Here is a 16456-nt window from a genome sequence, read left to right on the forward strand (position 1 = left end):
TTACATCACATTCTTGATTTTGGTTCAAGATACCTTTTGAAGTCCAATGTGTCGTTAACTGTTACATTGATCTTTCGGAAATGCAAAATGCTGTATGCAATCAGTTTGCTCATGGAGGGAAGTTTCCCTGTTCTGCATTTTTCCTGCTACGATTGTATTCGTGGTGGATGATCCTCCAAGTCTGTTAAGGTTTTTAATAAAAATTTTTCTGGTAAGTCAAAGTAATTCATGAATTTTTTAACTCCTCCCTCAGCTTCAGAAAGTTGAAGAGGTAGCGAAAGGATTCATTTTACCCTACGTGACGCATGCGATCCCGGAAAGCTGTTGCGTACTTTGCATATGCTGAGCTGAGCTACCTGTAAATGACATCATTTGTAGGTATCGACCTGTAGCAGCTTAACAGTAGCAGCTTCTGAGTGCTGAGCTCCCGTACATACCAGTGCTGGATCATTCTTAAGCTCGTTTATTTGAGCTGCAGCTTTTGAGTTTTTTTTAAAAAAATTGCTGCTGCTTTTTTTTCTTGAAAAGCCAACACTAGTTTTTAGAAGACGTATTTAGCTTTCTGGACTCAAAAAGCTATGAAAAACTCGGAAAACTGAGTTTCTTAGCTTCCTATACAAATTCAACTTTTCTGAGCTTCTAGCTTTTCGGAAAAGCACAGGAAGTTTCTTGTTTGTTTAAGTTCCTGAGAAGCGGCTAGAAAGGTGAGACAAACACAGGCCTCGGCGGCTCACCCGGTAGCTGGCTGGTGAATGTGATCTGTTTCTGCAGATGACCGGCTGCTTCAGTTGATCGATTTCCACATCCCCATTGCAGGAAAAGTTTAGTTGCATCTTTCGCGTTGTTCAGGATCAGAGTGCGAGTTGCCATACCTGGACGAACAACACACGTGTATGTTCGATGCGTTGTTCACTGCGTTCCACTTTGGTCTGTTGTTTAGCGATGCCGAAAATGAACATGTGCTGACTGCTGAGACGCAAAATTTTTATCAGAGCCGCCTTTAGGCAAAGCGATGCCAGGGTCTTCCACGTACAACCGAAGAAAATGGTTTACCCTAACAGACCGATAAACTAGACGAGTTTTTCTGAAAAATTCTGAAATTCGAAGCCTTACAGAGTTACAGTTGTATAATATCATCTCGTAAGAAGAAGCGTAAAGCTGAAATAAGTCAAAAGACGTTTTCCAAGAAGGTTTACGGAAAAAGAGAATTCCATCAAAGCTTCACATGGCGTTCCCTGGGCTGAACATGAGTACTAGAACGAAGCCCATTACAAGGCCCGGCCCAAGACGGGCAGCCCTAGCAGCGAAACCCTCAGCGCCGCCGCTCACTATAAGTAGCGCCCCCAAACCCTAGCCCCGAACCCTTCTCCTAACGCCGCCCGCGCCTCCTCTCGCCCTCGCGCCGCCGCCGCCGCCGCTGCTGCTGCAGCAAGCCCCCGCTCCGCCGTCGCCGGAGACAAACTCCCAGCCGCCGCCATGGGGCGTATGCACAGCCGCGGGTAAGCCTCCCCGTCCCTCCCTCCGCTCGTGGAGCCATCGCTCTCCCTCCGCTCTAGCCTAGTGAAGAATTCTGTCCGTGCGCTGATGCCGGATGTGTTGCTCCGTGACGCAGGAAGGGTATCTCGTCGTCGGCGCTGCCGTACAAGAGGACTGCCCCGACCTGGCTCAAGACCCCCGCCTCCGATGTGAGTGCTTTCCCTTCTCATTCCTTGGTTCGATTTGGGTGCGGTTTTCTACTGTGTTTGGTGCGATTTGTTGATGGGCTCGTTCGATGCTGGTTGGTAGGTGGACGAGATGATCACCAAGGCTGCGAAGAAGGGTCAGATGCCGTCGCAGATCGGCGTCCTGCTCCGTGACCAGCACGGTATCCCGCTCGTCCATAGCGTCACTGGTAGCAAGATCCTCCGTATCCTTAAGGCCCATGGTGAGAAACAAATCCTAGCTTCTGTTATTCGATTTGTAAGTATGTGATTTCGTGTTGTGCCTAATGTGTGGATGCGCCTGTGTAGGGCTGGCACCGGAGATCCCGGAGGACCTGTACTTCCTGATTAAGAAGGCGGTGGCTATTAGGAAGCATCTGGAGAGGAACAGGAAGGACAAGGACTCCAAATTCAGGCTCATTCTTGTTGAGAGCAGGATCCACCGCCTGGCCCGCTACTACAAGCGCACCAAGAAGCTCCCACCCACCTGGAAGTAGTAAGTCATTTGAGCTCAATTCAATTGTTGCCTGTTGAGTAAGTTACTTCAGCCCATTCAGGTCTGCTGGGCTTGTCCGTGCCATGTATCTCTAGAAATTTTCAGTGCTTGTTAAATTTTTAATTGTTGTCTTAGATGTGAGTTATGTATGCCAATTGCTACTAATTAGGAATCGTTGTGTCTATGTCATCAAGTACATAGGGTTCTTAGATGTGCTATGCAATGCTTGAGCAAATGTTTGAGATGTTAGTCCATTTAAGCTAGCTAGAGATGTTTAGTGTCACTTAACTGTTGTGTGTTAAGAGGCAAATGTGCGTTGTTGCTGTCGAGGACACTAGTACCTATCTGCTGTCACAATTTGACTCGAGTTGAAATATAACTCTGCATTGATTTGTAGCAAAAATGGTGTTGTTACACTTGAACATAAGTAATGTGGACTAGTAAGTTTTGGAGTTATGAAATCACATATATATAAATAATTAAATTGAGATAAGGCTACTGACAGTTGCAGAGGTACATTTTGGTTGTAGCTTGTGCTCATGTCATAAGTGTTCTGAAGTTGTGGTTAGAAGAAATTGAAGCCTTAGATGTCTTATGTATTCAGATGCGTACTAACCTTGTTATTTTCTCTATTGAAGCTTAACTAATCTTGTACTGTTGTTTAGTATAGCACATGCTACGAGAGATCATACTTTATTTCATGTGTTTATTTGAATTCCAGTTGGTGTATGAACCTGTATTCTTATGCCTGATCATTAACATTTTATTGTTTTTTGTGCAGTGAGTCAACCACGGCCAGCACTCTGGTGGCCTAAGTGATCTCTTCAGATGGTGTGGTCTTTAGCCTTTTCGATATCAGCTTGTTCTAGATATGAATTTATGTAATGCTTAATGAGTCTGGAGCGGGTTAGATGGACAAGGAACCTCAACTTTTCTATGTTTACTTGGAGAATCCCATAAACCATTTTTGGTTTTGCAATTGTCTGTTAACCGTAATGTTTTGTCGCTGAAAGTTCGTGTTTACGGCATCAGGTAGCGTTGTTGCTTGTCAGTGTTGTGATGCTGGTTTTGCTATCCATTGCACTACCTTTGGTTGCAGTATCCTATGAAAAAGGCCGCTTATCATGTGCTTGCCTTAGAAATATTTGTCGTGTGAAACATGTTAACGATCCTGATATGGTTATGGTAGTTAGATGCCTTGTTATAACATATAAGATGCTGCCATTTCCTTGTCGACCACTGTGAATTAGATAACTTGGTGAATTTTGCGCAAGTTTTCACAAATTTTTTTAACATGATTTTGTCTGTTAGTTATAAACAGTTACAATTATCAAAACTTGATGCGTTATTTAGGTTTTCAGTTTCAAATTGATCGTCATTAGATTCTAACATTCGGGATGTCATGACAAATTTCCAGCCATGTTCAATTAGCTGTGCGCATCGTCTAATGGAGTGCAGATAGCTTTATTGAATTGCTGCGACCCCCGGTATGTAGCGTGACATGGTCGCTCTGCATCTTCTGTTTCTGGCTGGCACCATGAAATGTTTCAATTCAGGCTATATATCAATGGAAATACAAGTTGGGTGTTTAAGGCCGTTTCAGTGTTAGCTGAAAATTGTAACGATTAAGAGCTCGACAGTATCTGACACCATTACCAATGGCGATCGAATTGCTTTGGTGTTGCGTTCAGCTGTCGCAGAAACCACCAAACAGCCCTCCTGTCAAGGGTGGATCAAAGAGAAATTTGATACAAAATAAAACTAGAACGAATACAGAACGTTTAGCTCTTTGGCTGTCAGTATTGAAACATCTCGCTTGCAATGCCCAGGAGGAGGCAGCGCTATCCCTCTCCATACTTACTGCAAACAAGTGATGTTTTTTTTGTGTCCCTCTCTGTAGCGTTATCCCTCTCTGTACATCCATCCTGTCTGAGATTGCATGGTGCAAAATCAACCAAGATAAGGTTCTGGTCACAAAACTATGCTTCAAACGATGTCAACTGGCGAACACGTTAGGCCAGCCGCTTTCCTTGCCTTGCATGCATGCTGCGTGTGCTGCTCAGCTTGTCCTGACGATACTCTTGTGCCTGCATCAAGCATTCTTGTTAAGGCATTGCAGAGGCAGAAAGGTTGCTACGACATTGAACAAAACTGAAAGCTGTGGTGTCTACTTCTTACAACGGTTTCGCTCTGTTTTCTAGAACAGCAATCGCTGCACACAGGATGTGACAAAAATTCAGTTTTGTTATCCATCTACTGCAACAAGCCCCAACTAAGACTTGCAATGCGACATGGTAATGCACCAAAGTTCACCTTTTGTATCCAACTACGGACTGGAGACCGGAGGTTTGTTTTCAACTTCTAATAAACATATAAACAACGGAGCATAAATGACAACCAGAGCACTTGTCGCAGCAAGAAAACAGAGCAGGGTAGTACCTTTAGCCTTGAGATGTTTGGATATCCCATTGGCAACGCAGCAGCGGTCAAAACCAGCTTGCATTTCAAGTCTCAAGCTTTGCCACTCCTCGCAAAGCACTCGCCCTCACGTCAACAGAGACCTCTGCTCGCATGCTTCCCCTGCAGGTGACCTTGCACACCAAGTAAACTGTATCACCATCACCGTCATCGACGACTCGTGGGGTAAGCCATGCTCACGTATCTCAGGGAGGACGACAAGGCTGCCTCTTTGCCCTCCTGATCCTTGTTCCCACTGCGGCTTACGAGCTTACACAGCGACTCATAAGTCGTTGCATTTTCAGCTTGGAGCTTGAGGCCAGCCAAACTGATGGAGGATTCACGTCGCCAGTCGTCCCATGAACCGACCGGAATCGGCATGCTGTATGTGGTCGCCGTCCAGCTACCAGGGAGCAATGAGTACGATTGCGGTTGCGGTTGCGGCTGCGGGCATTCTTGTCGTGTCCCTGCGCTCGCTGACGGCGACGTCGCGGGAGAAGTATGGGCAGCAGTTGAGGAACTTGCTCCAGTTGCTTCTGGCCGGCAATGGCAGCGGGATGTCCCGGAGTCTTGGGTTATCCGAGAGCACGTCGCAGAGGATCGGAGGATGCCCCGCCACAGATCGACCCAGCCTACCGTGCCTTTCTCGCCTCCGATGGCGATCGTCTTCGATGTCACGTGGTACATCTTTCCCTTTTTTTTAGGGTTGAGAGGGATGGAACGAACGGTAATTTTAACACCATGAGCCATGCTATTATTGAGCACCACTCTCATCTTCTATGTTTTTTTTCACCCGTGCCCATCTTATTTCTTTGCCCGCATTGTTGCCGATCCCCTTTGCAGGATGCAAATCGATGTTTGCCATTGACATGTTTCCGTTGTTGCATATTGATGGTTGCCATTGCTTGTTTGTCTGTTTCAACAATGGATGGAGACATGGAGTTACCGTCAATGTCATATATGGTTGCTTCATTACTTGTTTTGCTTGTTGTTTTGATGTTCGAAGAATATAACTATAGAAGAACTTGGATTTGTGATTTGTGAACTTGTAATATTTGTTATGTCCCTCTACTACTTGAACTTGTTATCTACAGTGCTACACGCTTGAGCTTGATGCTTGTTGTATTTGAATTGTGAACTACTGATCTTGATTGCTTCAAACAAACATTTGCTGGTTGCGTGTTGCTGCTGGAGTGATGGTTGAATTTACTATTTGGTTCTGGCTTGCACCGATGGGTTCCTAAAAATTGTGCATGCGAACTTTCTTGCCAATAGTAATACATTGAGGATCCAAATGTAAATTCTCTCACTTAAGCCAGAAGCATCCCAAGACCCTAATCCGTCCCCCTCTTCTTGCACTCGCGCCCCTTTCGCCCTCTTCCCGCCGCTGCCGCCGCCACCGCCGCCGGAAGCACCCGCCTGCCGTCGCCCGAGTCAAACACCGCAACGCCGCGATGGGGCGTATGCACAGCCGCGGGTATCCCTTCTTTTTCTCTCAGCCTGGTGCTATTGCTCTCATCTAGTGAATCTGTGTGCTAATGGCGGCTTCGTGGCTCGGTGACGCAGGAAGGGTATCTCGTCGTCGGCGCTGCCGTACAAGAGGACCCCGCCGACCTGGCTCAAACCCGCCACCTCCGATGTGAGCGCCTTCTCTTCTCCCGGGTTGCATTCCATTCGGGCGTCGTCTGCTTCCGTTATTACTTATTAGTGGGATTGCTGATTTGTGTGTTGGTTCTTGTCTGGGTAGGTGGAGGAGATGATCACGAAGGCGGCGAAGAAGGGTCAGATGCCGTCGCAGATCGGCGTCCTGCTCCGTGACCAGCACGGTATTCCCCTTGTCAAGAGCGTCACCGGCAGCAAGATCCTCCGCATCCTCAAGGCCCATGGTGAGGATTAGATCCCCATTGGTGGATTTACTTGTTGGTATTTTGTGATTTGTGGTGTATTCATGTTTTGATGTGCTTCTGTAGGGCTGGCTCCGGAAATCCCAGAGGACCTGTACTTCCTCATCAAGAAGGCGGTGGCGATTAGGAAGCATCTGGAGAGGAACAGGAAGGACAAGGACTCCAAATTCAGGCTTATCCTTGTTGAGAGCAGGATCCACCGCCTCGCTCGCTACTACAAGCGCACCAAGAAGCTCCCGCCCACCTGGAAGTAGTAAGTCATTTGAGCCAATGGTATCTTCAATTGTTTCTTGTTAGTAATATCTAATTACAGATATATGCAGACTAGTTTAGTCAACTTCATAATTGTTATGTGCCTTTTAATAATTAACTGTGTCATGCCAATTACTGTATAGGAGCTGCAGTATATAATTTGCTTCATGATGAGTATTTTTATACTGTGTGCAGAAGCCACTAATTGTTTGCTACATAAAGAAACATGTTATTATGATATAGATTAGTACTGCTTGTGCTTGTTAAGCTTGACCTTATATGATGGTACAGGCACTTTGGGCACCTTGTGTTGCATGTAATTGTGAAGCAGCTACACTTGGCTTGTGCCCACTCTTTAGTTTCGAGTGGCCGTGGGCACCAGATGTTCGAATAAGATCAGGATTTTGAATGCATCTGTGTGCTCTATTTCACTCGGTATTGTTCACAAGCTAGCTGAAGGCTGAAGCATTCCATTTTGACAATTTCTTAGGGCAAGTTAATTCATTCACATTTTAGTCTGCTGTGGGTTTTGTAACCTCAGTAGTAACAAGAAAATACCACCATTAATCACTGTTTAATTTAGTGCATGGTACTTGAGCTGATTTACCCAGAGTTCTTTTGTTAGATTTTTTGTTTATTTGTGCTAACCTTGAATGACCATGTGTGGCTCTCATACATTATACTGTTAGGATATTATGCTTATGGTGTAGCTGACACAATTCTTGCTCTGCTGCAGTGAGTCCACCACCGCAAGCACTCTGGTGGCCTAAGTGAGGAGCTCAGCATCAGAGACGCCCTTAGCTACTTGAAGCTGGCCCTGTTCTTGGGATCATTTTTATGTACCGCTTTATAAGTTTAGAGCCAACTAGAAATCGTGAATTTTCTGTGGAGGATCGTGTAAGCCCTTTTTGGTTCTGCGGATATGCCTGTTGTTAACTTTTGCTACTCTGCATCCAGATTTTGTCAGCTACATGATCTACATTACATGATTTGCCCATAATTGTTTGTGGTCGCCTTTGCCTTTGTTATTCCGTATTCTGGTGACAATGCTGGTGAGTGGTGACCTGGGGTTGGTAGACTGAATGGCGTGTTTGCAACATGTTCTCTGTTTTGAGATGTGTATCCTCTTTCCGTCAATGTCAATCGGGAGCTAAAACTGAGCATGTGTTCATTGTTCAATGGCCGGGGCTTCACAAAACTGTAGTCATGTGGTTTGCTTGTAGCGCCACTTCGAGGTGCAATGCAAAACATCATGTCATGTCGATGTGTGAGCGGGGAACCACAACTCAAAAGATATTCATAATAAGATGCAGTTAACGCACATGGATCACTTATGTTCTTAACGCTTATGACTACAAACAATATCAGTTTCCAGTTCTTCCCAGATTTTTCACGATGGTGTTAACAAAATTGCAACAGTCATACTCCATTCCTCTCTCACAAAAATGCTTAAATGAGCCTGTGCCTGGATTGCTTCGTACATACATAAGGGGTCATGTTTGTTAGCTGTATGGCCTGTGCCTAGAGCTCGAACTTAAATCAGCCAATAAACCACAGACAAAAACGCTGAAGTTCTGAAGTGTAACCCTCAACAGCTCAAGGCGACTGACGCTCTACATGAGCTGCCTTGACCTCTACATGAGCTGCCTTGACCACGATATCCCGTCCGAAAAAAACCTGTTGTGGAAGCAAAAATTGATATAAGCCAAGGTGCTTATGAACAGAGTAGCAATATCATTGCGTATGACAAGTGCAAGACTAGCAGCAGGTGTTCAGAGTTAAATAGGAACTTAGTGCTGCTAAATAGGGCTAGAATTGGGCCAAGTTTTGAATGAGAGAATTTCATGGGAATCAGCACAAGTCCTCCACCAAAATTCATATGAACTTTCTCTATTATTCAGAACACCACTAGGTATGCTAGAATAATAGCAGGAGCCAAAGTTGCAGAGCAATTTCAGTAAGGAATTTGTAACGACTGTTTTGTAAAAACAAGCTACTGGAAAGACTCAAATAAGTAACAAAACACAAATCTTGAGCCTTACCGTTCTGTCAAGCTTTAGGGCAGCCTCAAGCTCTTCAGCTGAGGAAAACGAAAGGAACCCATACACACGGTTTCTCCCTCCTTTGCGATCCGTGAGCAGCCTTGTACTAACAACGGTTCCACACTGGGTAAAGAGCTCTCTCAAGTCTTGAGGCTGAACAGACCAGGCAAGGTTGCCAACATATATCTTGTGTGGGCTTTCGAAGATGTGGTCCTTTGTGGGCGTTATATGAGTCAGGTTTACGTTTTTCCTATTGGAAATGACATCAGATGCTAGTTTTACAAAAATTTCACGCCCATCTAAGTCCTACAGGAGAGAAACACATGCAAGTACAGGTTAGTGACTCGTAGGAGGGATTAGTGCATGTGACAAAAATACATTTGCTGACAATGCGGGAATGGAGTAGCTCCATTTTATATAACAGGGAAAGAGACTGCAACAGAAGCTGTGGTGTAACGTGACTCACAAATCCATCCAGGGCATTGATGGCTGTTCTTGCTTCTGCTAGAGAACGCATTGTGACAAAAGCAGTTCCTCGGCTAATTCCCGTCTCGGTATCGCGTGAAACCTGCATGTTATAAACAACTTGAGGTATCAGCATGATATACAACCAAAGATATAACGTCATTTGCATGCCAGCAAGATACGGAATGCAGGCCATCATCCAAAAAATCTAGCTCAATGACGCCAAGTTCAGTTGCCCGGACATTTAAACAGTAGCATCTAATATAGTGTCAATTAAAGTTCATGGTTCCGTTTTAAATTCTACCTGATTTGTTCATCAACTAGTTCTACATTTACATACAGTGAAGAGGAAATCGGTACGGTAGATGCAATATTAACAGACTAGCAGTAGAGATTCTAGATGTCTGGAACAAAAGCCACCATGTTCGCACAAACAAACTGAATTCCAAGCCTTGCTGATGCATTGTTGGGCAAGCTACTTGTACAATCATGTTCAAGGATTGTGTGCATTGTCCAGTCAGTTCCTAGTAAATTACCGCGGCGCCTAACATCGGGTCAGCACCAGTTCAACTTCAACCAGAGAGCAATTAATCCATCCAGGTCTGTGGGGTAAAAATACTTTTATTCAGAGCAAACATCCAGGAATTCTAAGCCTTCGTTGCATTGTTCTGTGAGCTACCTGTACAAGTTCAAGTGGCGTGCCAAGCTGATTCCTAGTAAACGTAAGCAGAGCGGCAGGTGCACAGGGTACCTCGACGGAGAGGACGGTGCCATGGGGCCTGAAGAGCTGGAGCAGGTCCTCGACGTCGCAGCGGCGCGGGAGGTTGCACACGAAGAGCTCCCGCGGGCGCGGCCACTGCCGCGTCCAGCCGCTCAGGTCCTCGCCGGCGTCCGCGCCCAGGTCCTCCCCGCGCGCCGCGCCGTTGCCGCCCGCCCACTCCTGCTCATCCTCCACCCCGTCACTGAACTCCGCCTCCGCGTCCGACCACCCACGCTCCTCCTCCTCCTCCTCCTCCTCCACCGTCTCGAAAACCGGCGGCGGTGGCGGTCCCGAGCTCGCTCTCGCCCTGGAGCCGAAACGGGCGGTCCCGGACTCGACGGCCGCGGCTCGGCAGGTGGCGAAGCGCGCGGCGAGGGAGAGCGAGAGCGAGAGCTCCAGACGGTGAGTTGGAGGAGGCGAGATGCGTCGGAAATGGGTCGGCCTGGGGAGGTGGAGGAGGGTGTTGCAACAGTAGGTGGAGCCCGAGGCGGTAGCGGTGGCCATGGCGGTGGTGGATAGGAAGGATGGACCAGGAGGATTGGGGCGGGAGGAAGAGAAAGCAGGCCGGAGCTGGGCTTTCGCGGTAGGGATGAGACGAACGGTCGGATGCGAAGCCACGTGGGCAACCTGCCGAGCAGACGCGCTGATGAACATTGCAGAGCAAAACCGAGCATACAGACACCTGCACCAGTGCGCCTCCTCGCAGTGAAGATGAAATTGTAAAACACACAAACACACACACACACACACACACAGCAAATCCTCAAAAGCAACCAGACATTTCCAGCACAAGAATTTCACATGAGAAAATCTGATGTGCAAATAATCAACTGTTTTCGAGCTATTTCAAACAGGTTGATCCTTCAAGCATTCACCATGATCCGTCCTGCAAGTGCACCACCAATTGTTCCAAGGTTTATGCTTCAAATATGTATGACATGGTTCGTTCGCTAGCTCCTCATATGTGATGATGAGTCGAGATACACGGACAGACATTCGATATTGGCTCTAGTCGTCAGTCTGGTACAAACCCAAACGGCAGGAGGAGGGGTGCCGGCACGAAATCAAGCAGGGTACGGCTCCGGGCTTCTGCTCCAGCAGCAGCAGCAGCAAGCTGGGCCTGAGCGGCGATCTCCCGCGCGACGTCGAGCTCCCGCCTCAGCTTCTCGTTCTCGTCGGTGAGCTGCATTGTGTAGTGAGAATTAGCACCTCTCGGAGTCTGGACAACCGGGTAAGACAAAGGTAAATTTGCGCGGCAGCAGAAAGGATGGATGGAGGTTTGAATGACTGGTGCAGCTACCTCTTCGACGGTTCCTTTGAGCTCTTCCACGGCTTGCATCAGCAACGAGATCTCCTCACTCGCGGTATCCTGGCAGGCCGAGTCGACGTCCGTGATGGAGTTGGGATCGAAAATGATGCCTTCTTGCAGGAACAATTCCTCCAGGAGGTCTACATCTTCCTCCTTCAGGCTCAACCTTAGCTGAAAAGGAGATTTGGTTCAGAGTAAGACATTGCCATTGGAAAATACAATCTGAAATAATCACCATGGCTTGATTACTACAGACCTTGCTTAGTATCCTATCACGCAGATCATCTTGATCATTGGTCCCAAGGATGGGCTTCTTGACATTGTCCGCAACCTCAGGAATAGATTTGGGAGAAGCCTTTATGAGCTTTGTCCTGAAAGGGTATTTACCATAGATAGAGAACAATGAATCACAGCAATACAGTACAGATGTGAGGTTGAGTGATTGGCATGCCATGTTCATGGGACATACCTGGTTCCGAAACGAAGCGTAGACAGACTCTCTGGTGCATTTGATGGGCTAGGAGAACAGCAGCACAACAACGCTGCTCTTGAGTTGCCACCCTGAACATAGTAGCGTTTAGACAAGCCCCATGATCTTATAATCTTTTAGATACTCCTCTTCCAAAAATGTAATGCTGGAGAAACTTTTGACAAACCAATGCATCTTGGAGAATGCGTGTAAGCTTTGAGTCACGGAAAGGCACATGGTTCTGTTTACCTGAAGGTTAAAAATCAGACAGGTCAGATAATCACAAAAGCATGGTGGGCTAACTTTCTTCTTGAGTTTGTTTCTTCCACATGATCTTTTTGTCCTTACCAGTCGTTAGGGCATTGATGACATTTCCTAGAGCTGAGAGGGATTTGTTGATTGTTTTTGCCTCATCAAGAACCCGTCCTTCAGCACCAGTTTTCTCAACTTTCTCAGAACCAGCCAAGTCGACAAGAATAATCTTCCCCATTTTTACCCTGTAAGGTTAAAAAGTAACCATTAACTGCACGCAGTAGGATGATTTTCTTCATGATTGCAGTAATATATATATCAGAAATTATGTTTGCATCACATAACCAGATTCAGTCATCTGAGAAAAAAAGAAATCATGGCCTTGAAACACTACTTCAGTCTGCTATACAGCACAAGAACAAGAATTGCATTTGCAAAGAAATCATTGCATATTTAGCAAGAATGGAGACTTGCTTAATACAGATTTGGCTAACAGCATTCAAATTTCAAATATTAAAATCAACCTGGAGTCCTGATAATCTATACCGATATTACAAAGGTTACAAACGGCCTACAACTACAAGAATCATCTAATCGTAATAATGCATAAAGAAACCTGAACATTCGCCTTTCCCCCATTAAATGCACATCCATGTACTACTGATGTTTGGCGTACCTCTCATCTGAAGTGGATCCGTGTTGTACTGAGAAAATGTATAAGCAGTGACTTCTACTGCTAGCCAGATTCATTTCTGTTAACATTAAGGATGCCATACCATATAAAATTCAGATGTTTTCGAATAACTGTTTTAGGACTCCAGATTAACAAATAAAGGATACGTGTTTCCCCAACAGCTCTGTTGGCGATACCTTGCTGTAATTTAGACAAGTAAACAAAACTAAATTCATATTTTCTTAGAGAAAGGTATTCCAAGTAAAACTCAAGAAAACTTACAGAAAGGTTCTCTAATGCATCCGAACTGTTCAAGATAGATATCTGCAGGGAGAACAGATAACAGATATCAAAGAAATACGGAGGTCCTGATGCTAAGTACTTTTTTCTGAATATAAAAGAAAAATAGAACAGAAGGGCGGTGCCATGTACTTCATCTGACCTCTGTTGCACCAGCAATGTATATCCCTTGGGTTTTACTCTCCTTGATCTGTAGGTTGTCTTTTGACAAGTCAAGAAGGTCCCTGAGATATGAGGATGTAAATGTTGATCCTCTCCATAGCAGCACTTTGCAAAAAATTCTCTAGAGAGGAATCATGGAAAATTCTCTACCAAGTGCTCACCTCACTTTTTCCAAATATATCTCCACCTGGGATAAGGTAAATCAACTTGTGTTACTATAAATCAGCTAACCGAACAACTTAAGAAAAAATTCTGCCTATGTGAATTTTAAATCAGCATGAGGCTGGCATGTTACCATTGACAACTTCACAGTCCACGTGCCTGCTGATGATCTTAAACATATAAATAGCTCATCCACAACTCGCTGTACTAGTCCAGTTTTCTGCTCATTGCAGTGCAAGATGCTTGGCCCCTATGTTAAAACATTCCAAATTAAATAAACGTGTAAGGTCAAAGCTGAAGCGATACAATCAGTATTTATCCCAAATTAATGCCCAAGGAAGTTCACTTTACCTCCATGCTATATGTCTTTCCAGCCCCAGTCTAGACAATGAAATAGAGCATCAGTATGATAAAAAAATTTAATCATTCAGACATGTATAATAGGCGCACGACAACCACAAATGGCACAAATGATGACTGTTTACTGCAAACTAGAAAGTTGCAATATGACAGGCATTGCTTTAAGAAAAAAACAGTGGTTTCACATATACATCCTTTGCACCAAACAAGTGTACAAAGCAATACATACCTGACCATAAGTAATTATAGTCCCATTTATTCCGTTGATGGCATCTGTTTCCATAAAATATAAAATGGCTATCAAACAATCCAGACACGAGAAAAAGTAAAGCAATACGAAACAGCTTTAACTCTGGAATAATAAATCTAGAAGGAAACAGAAAAGCTCAAACCTGAAACAATGGGCACTGCAAGGAAGTTGTAGACATCAGACTGTTGCGCATCTTCATAGAACACCTTGTCAAAGCTGAATACAACATCGTCTTCCCTCTCATCCTAACTCAAAGTGTTTGACAGCAAATTAGAAGCAGAAGCATTAACTCAACATGAGGATACTGAAAAGTCACACCAACAAGATCAAAGGGATGATGATTGATGACAATGAAGGTGTGTTTCGTTCTCAATTTACTAGTTATTGATTCGCCTCTTGCTCATAGCACCCATTGCATAACTGTGTAGGGTTATGCTTAAGCAGGTTAATGTTCAGAAGGGAGTGATCATGATAAAAGTCGATCTATTAAGTTATAATCTAGAGATCCAGTGTGTAAAACAAGAACATAACAGCGAATCCCAAAAGAAACAGCACATGGACATTCACCGCATGTGTTTATCTAATAAGAAAGCTAAAGGCAGCAGACTGAAGAGGATCCAAACCTTGAACACAAAAGACTCGGAGTCCAGTTTCCTGAAGCATACATTGTCAGCATTAGCCTTCCTCTCCTTGTGACTCAGCGGTCTGAACCGCACGCACACGGTCACATTCGACATCCTGGCACCTGGCAGTCCAGCACGTGGGAACTCGGTCAGAATTCAGAGGAAACAATATGCCGACGTCCTAGCTGGCCTCAATATGTCAACAATGGGTTCAAGCAGCAAAGCAAAGACTCTAGGTTAGAAAATCAAAATATATGCAGAAACAGAGGTGCAATTGGGTAGGTTCGATCAATCGACATTTCCAAAATTTCAAACCCTGCCTCAATACTAATGCAGGCTACAATTACACGGTCAGAAATAGGACTAAAACCTTCAGGCTTGAGGAATCGAGTTTCCGAAACTTCAGGCTCTTCCAGAGAGACCGATCCACAGCGGAGGAATCAAACCTGGGTTCAGTTGAACCCCCAATTGTTTATCAGAATAAACCTGGGCAATGGAAGGGAGGGACGGAAGGAGGGGGGGAGGGAGGAGAGAGAGAGAGAGAGTTTGCTTACCTCTGCGAGAAGAGGAACCGGACGGGGATCGGAACCGCGATGGGGATGGGGACGACGAGCCGCTGCTGTTCCGCCTTCCGCGGGGGCTAGGGATTCGAGCGACACGAGCGTTGGGGCGGCCGGGCGGGACGGGGAGAACCGGGAGCGGCAGCGGCGAGTGATCTGCAGCGCTCTCTACTGAGGAAGAGGGAGAACTGATGACATGGACGACGAAGAGGTATGGCGTTTGGGCCTGTGAACATGGGATCAGGGCATGCATGGCCCAGCAAGCTAGCAACGAACAGTCAACATCTCTCATCAAGGCCCAAATGTGCCCCGAGCGAACACGAAAATCCTATCTATCTCGCACAAGACCTCAAAAAAAAAAATCTATCTCGCACGAGATTTTTTCTTATCCATCTTCCACAGTTAGATACTTAGATACGTGCAGCACTACGTGAACGGTTAAGATTACACCTATTTTTAAAAGTCAACATTTTAGATGAACTATCTTAATATTTTTTAGAAAAAAAAGTTAGCGAATGTCAAAGAAATATTGAGCCAAAAAATGTTGGTGAATGGAAAAAAAACTGATGCATGTAAAAACAATAACGTTGGTGAGTGTAAAAAGATTAAATAAAAATATTGGTACATATAAAAAATGTTGGCCAACGTAAAAAAATTGTGATAACAATTAAGCCAGATTTTTTAAAAAAATTATTGATGAATGTCAATAAACATCGATGGATGTTAAAAAATATTGTACATAAATTTAATATGGATTTTAAAAATAAGTTGCTTATGTACCTGCCAGAAGGTATACAAGAGCTCGTGAGAGATTGTTTTTAAGTGGCAATGTGGTTTGGTAGCGAGTTTAACTCATTTAGCGTACACGACCTTGCTAATTTCGTGTTACGAGAAAAGAAAGAGATAACAGAGGTATGTGCAACATTTTTCTTCCAACTACTCCTAAAATATTGGGTAAAAAAGAACACAATCATCAGCAATCATGCCGTCACTTGGCGTCGCCACATGCCCCATGTGCGAATGCAAATGCATTAGCTAGCTTGCTTCCCCAGCGCACAAAAGGGGAACAACAATCAAAGGGCTACCATTGAAAAATGATCATGCGGGCAACTAATGAGCGTTGCCTAACATTGTATCCATCCTTTCGGTGAGAGAAAAGTGAGTGTCCTTTTATCTCATCTTTGTTCCTTAGAGAGAGGACACAATCGCAATGCTATACGCTACTCTACCAACCACCTTAGTACGTGCCTCTAGATTGCT

General features: G+C 45.0%; 4 protein-coding genes across 5 annotated transcripts; 2 read left to right on the forward strand and 2 right to left on the reverse strand.

The window, feature by feature from the left end:
- The first annotated feature begins 1356 nt into the window (after window positions 1-1356).
- On the forward strand, window positions 1357-3247 carry LOC101782466 (40S ribosomal protein S13). Its single transcript, XM_004972946.3, has 5 exons — window positions 1357-1499; window positions 1613-1685; window positions 1786-1924; window positions 2010-2196; window positions 2978-3247. The coding sequence occupies exons 1-5, from the start codon at window positions 1477-1479 to the stop codon at window positions 3009-3011; spliced, it is 456 nt and encodes a 151-aa protein (XP_004973003.1). The 5' UTR covers window positions 1357-1476; the 3' UTR covers window positions 3012-3247.
- A 2792-nt stretch (window positions 3248-6039) lies between these two features.
- Window positions 6040-7837, forward strand: LOC101782872 (40S ribosomal protein S13). Its single transcript, XM_004972947.2, has 5 exons — window positions 6040-6130; window positions 6220-6292; window positions 6401-6539; window positions 6624-6810; window positions 7546-7837. The coding sequence occupies exons 1-5, from the start codon at window positions 6108-6110 to the stop codon at window positions 7577-7579; spliced, it is 456 nt and encodes a 151-aa protein (XP_004973004.1). The 5' UTR covers window positions 6040-6107; the 3' UTR covers window positions 7580-7837.
- A 240-nt stretch (window positions 7838-8077) lies between these two features.
- LOC101783275 (28 kDa ribonucleoprotein, chloroplastic) lies at window positions 8078-10645 on the reverse strand. Its single transcript, XM_004972948.2, has 4 exons — window positions 10068-10645; window positions 9318-9419; window positions 8852-9157; window positions 8078-8486 (listed from the first exon to the last, which is right to left on the reverse strand). The coding sequence occupies exons 1-4, from the start codon at window positions 10578-10580 to the stop codon at window positions 8406-8408; spliced, it is 1002 nt and encodes a 333-aa protein (XP_004973005.1). The 5' UTR covers window positions 10581-10645; the 3' UTR covers window positions 8078-8405.
- A 246-nt stretch (window positions 10646-10891) lies between these two features.
- Window positions 10892-15379, reverse strand: LOC101783682 (kinesin-like protein KIN-1). 2 transcript variants are annotated; one of them, XM_022827661.1, is made up of 18 exons: window positions 15191-15374; window positions 15007-15082; window positions 14637-14758; window positions 14156-14258; window positions 13993-14036; window positions 13755-13784; window positions 13537-13653; window positions 13403-13428; window positions 13222-13303; window positions 13062-13103; window positions 12947-12980; window positions 12783-12858; window positions 12203-12351; window positions 12042-12103; window positions 11855-11946; window positions 11642-11756; window positions 11377-11556; window positions 10892-11259 (listed from the first exon to the last, which is right to left on the reverse strand). In XM_022827661.1, the coding sequence occupies exons 3-18, from the start codon at window positions 14748-14750 to the stop codon at window positions 11092-11094; spliced, it is 1434 nt and encodes a 477-aa protein (XP_022683396.1). In that variant the 5' UTR covers window positions 14751-14758; window positions 15007-15082; window positions 15191-15374; the 3' UTR covers window positions 10892-11091. The 2 variants fall into 2 exon arrangements, with proteins under 2 accessions (XP_022683396.1, XP_004973006.1); XM_004972949.3 differs by lacking the exon at window positions 15007-15082 and having other exon boundaries at window positions 15191-15379.
- Window positions 15380-16456: the final 1077 nt, after the last annotated feature.

This window comes from Setaria italica, chromosome VI, assembly GCF_000263155.2.
Source record: "Setaria italica strain Yugu1 chromosome VI, Setaria_italica_v2.0, whole genome shotgun sequence".
In the NCBI taxonomy this organism is placed as follows: Eukaryota; Viridiplantae; Streptophyta; class Magnoliopsida; order Poales; family Poaceae; genus Setaria; species Setaria italica.

Coding starts and splice junctions, on each gene's coding strand:
- LOC101782466 (XM_004972946.3), top strand. CDS start 1,477: ATGGGGCGTATGCACAGCCGCGG. Junction 1,500..1,612: donor GGGCGTATGCACAGCCGCGG/GTAAGCCTCCCC, acceptor TCCGTGACGCAG/GAAGGGTATCTCGTCGTCGG. Junction 2,197..2,977: donor CTCCCACCCACCTGGAAGTA/GTAAGTCATTTG, acceptor TTTTTTGTGCAG/TGAGTCAACCACGGCCAGCA.
- LOC101782872 (XM_004972947.2), top strand. CDS start 6,108: ATGGGGCGTATGCACAGCCGCGG. Junction 6,131..6,219: donor GGGCGTATGCACAGCCGCGG/GTATCCCTTCTT, acceptor TCGGTGACGCAG/GAAGGGTATCTCGTCGTCGG. Junction 6,811..7,545: donor CTCCCGCCCACCTGGAAGTA/GTAAGTCATTTG, acceptor GCTCTGCTGCAG/TGAGTCCACCACCGCAAGCA.
- LOC101783275 (XM_004972948.2), bottom strand. CDS start 10,580: ATGGCCACCGCTACCGCCTCGGGCTCCACCTACTGTTGCAACACCCTC. Junction 9,420..10,067: donor GCACCGTCCTCTCCGTCGAG/GTACCCTGTGCA, acceptor TATAACATGCAG/GTTTCACGCGATACCGAGAC. Junction 8,487..8,851: donor CCCTAAAGCTTGACAGAACG/GTAAGGCTCAAG, acceptor CTTCCACAACAG/GTTTTTTTCGGACGGGATAT.
- LOC101783682 (XM_004972949.3), bottom strand. CDS start 14,750: ATGTCGAATGTGACCGTGTGCGTGCGGTTCAGACCGCTGAGTCACAAG. Junction 12,104..12,202: donor CATCAATGCCCTAACGACTG/GTAAGGACAAAA, acceptor TTTAACCTTCAG/GTAAACAGAACCATGTGCCT. Junction 11,757..11,854: donor ACGCTTCGTTTCGGAACCAG/GTATGTCCCATG, acceptor ATACCCTTTCAG/GACAAAGCTCATAAAGGCTT.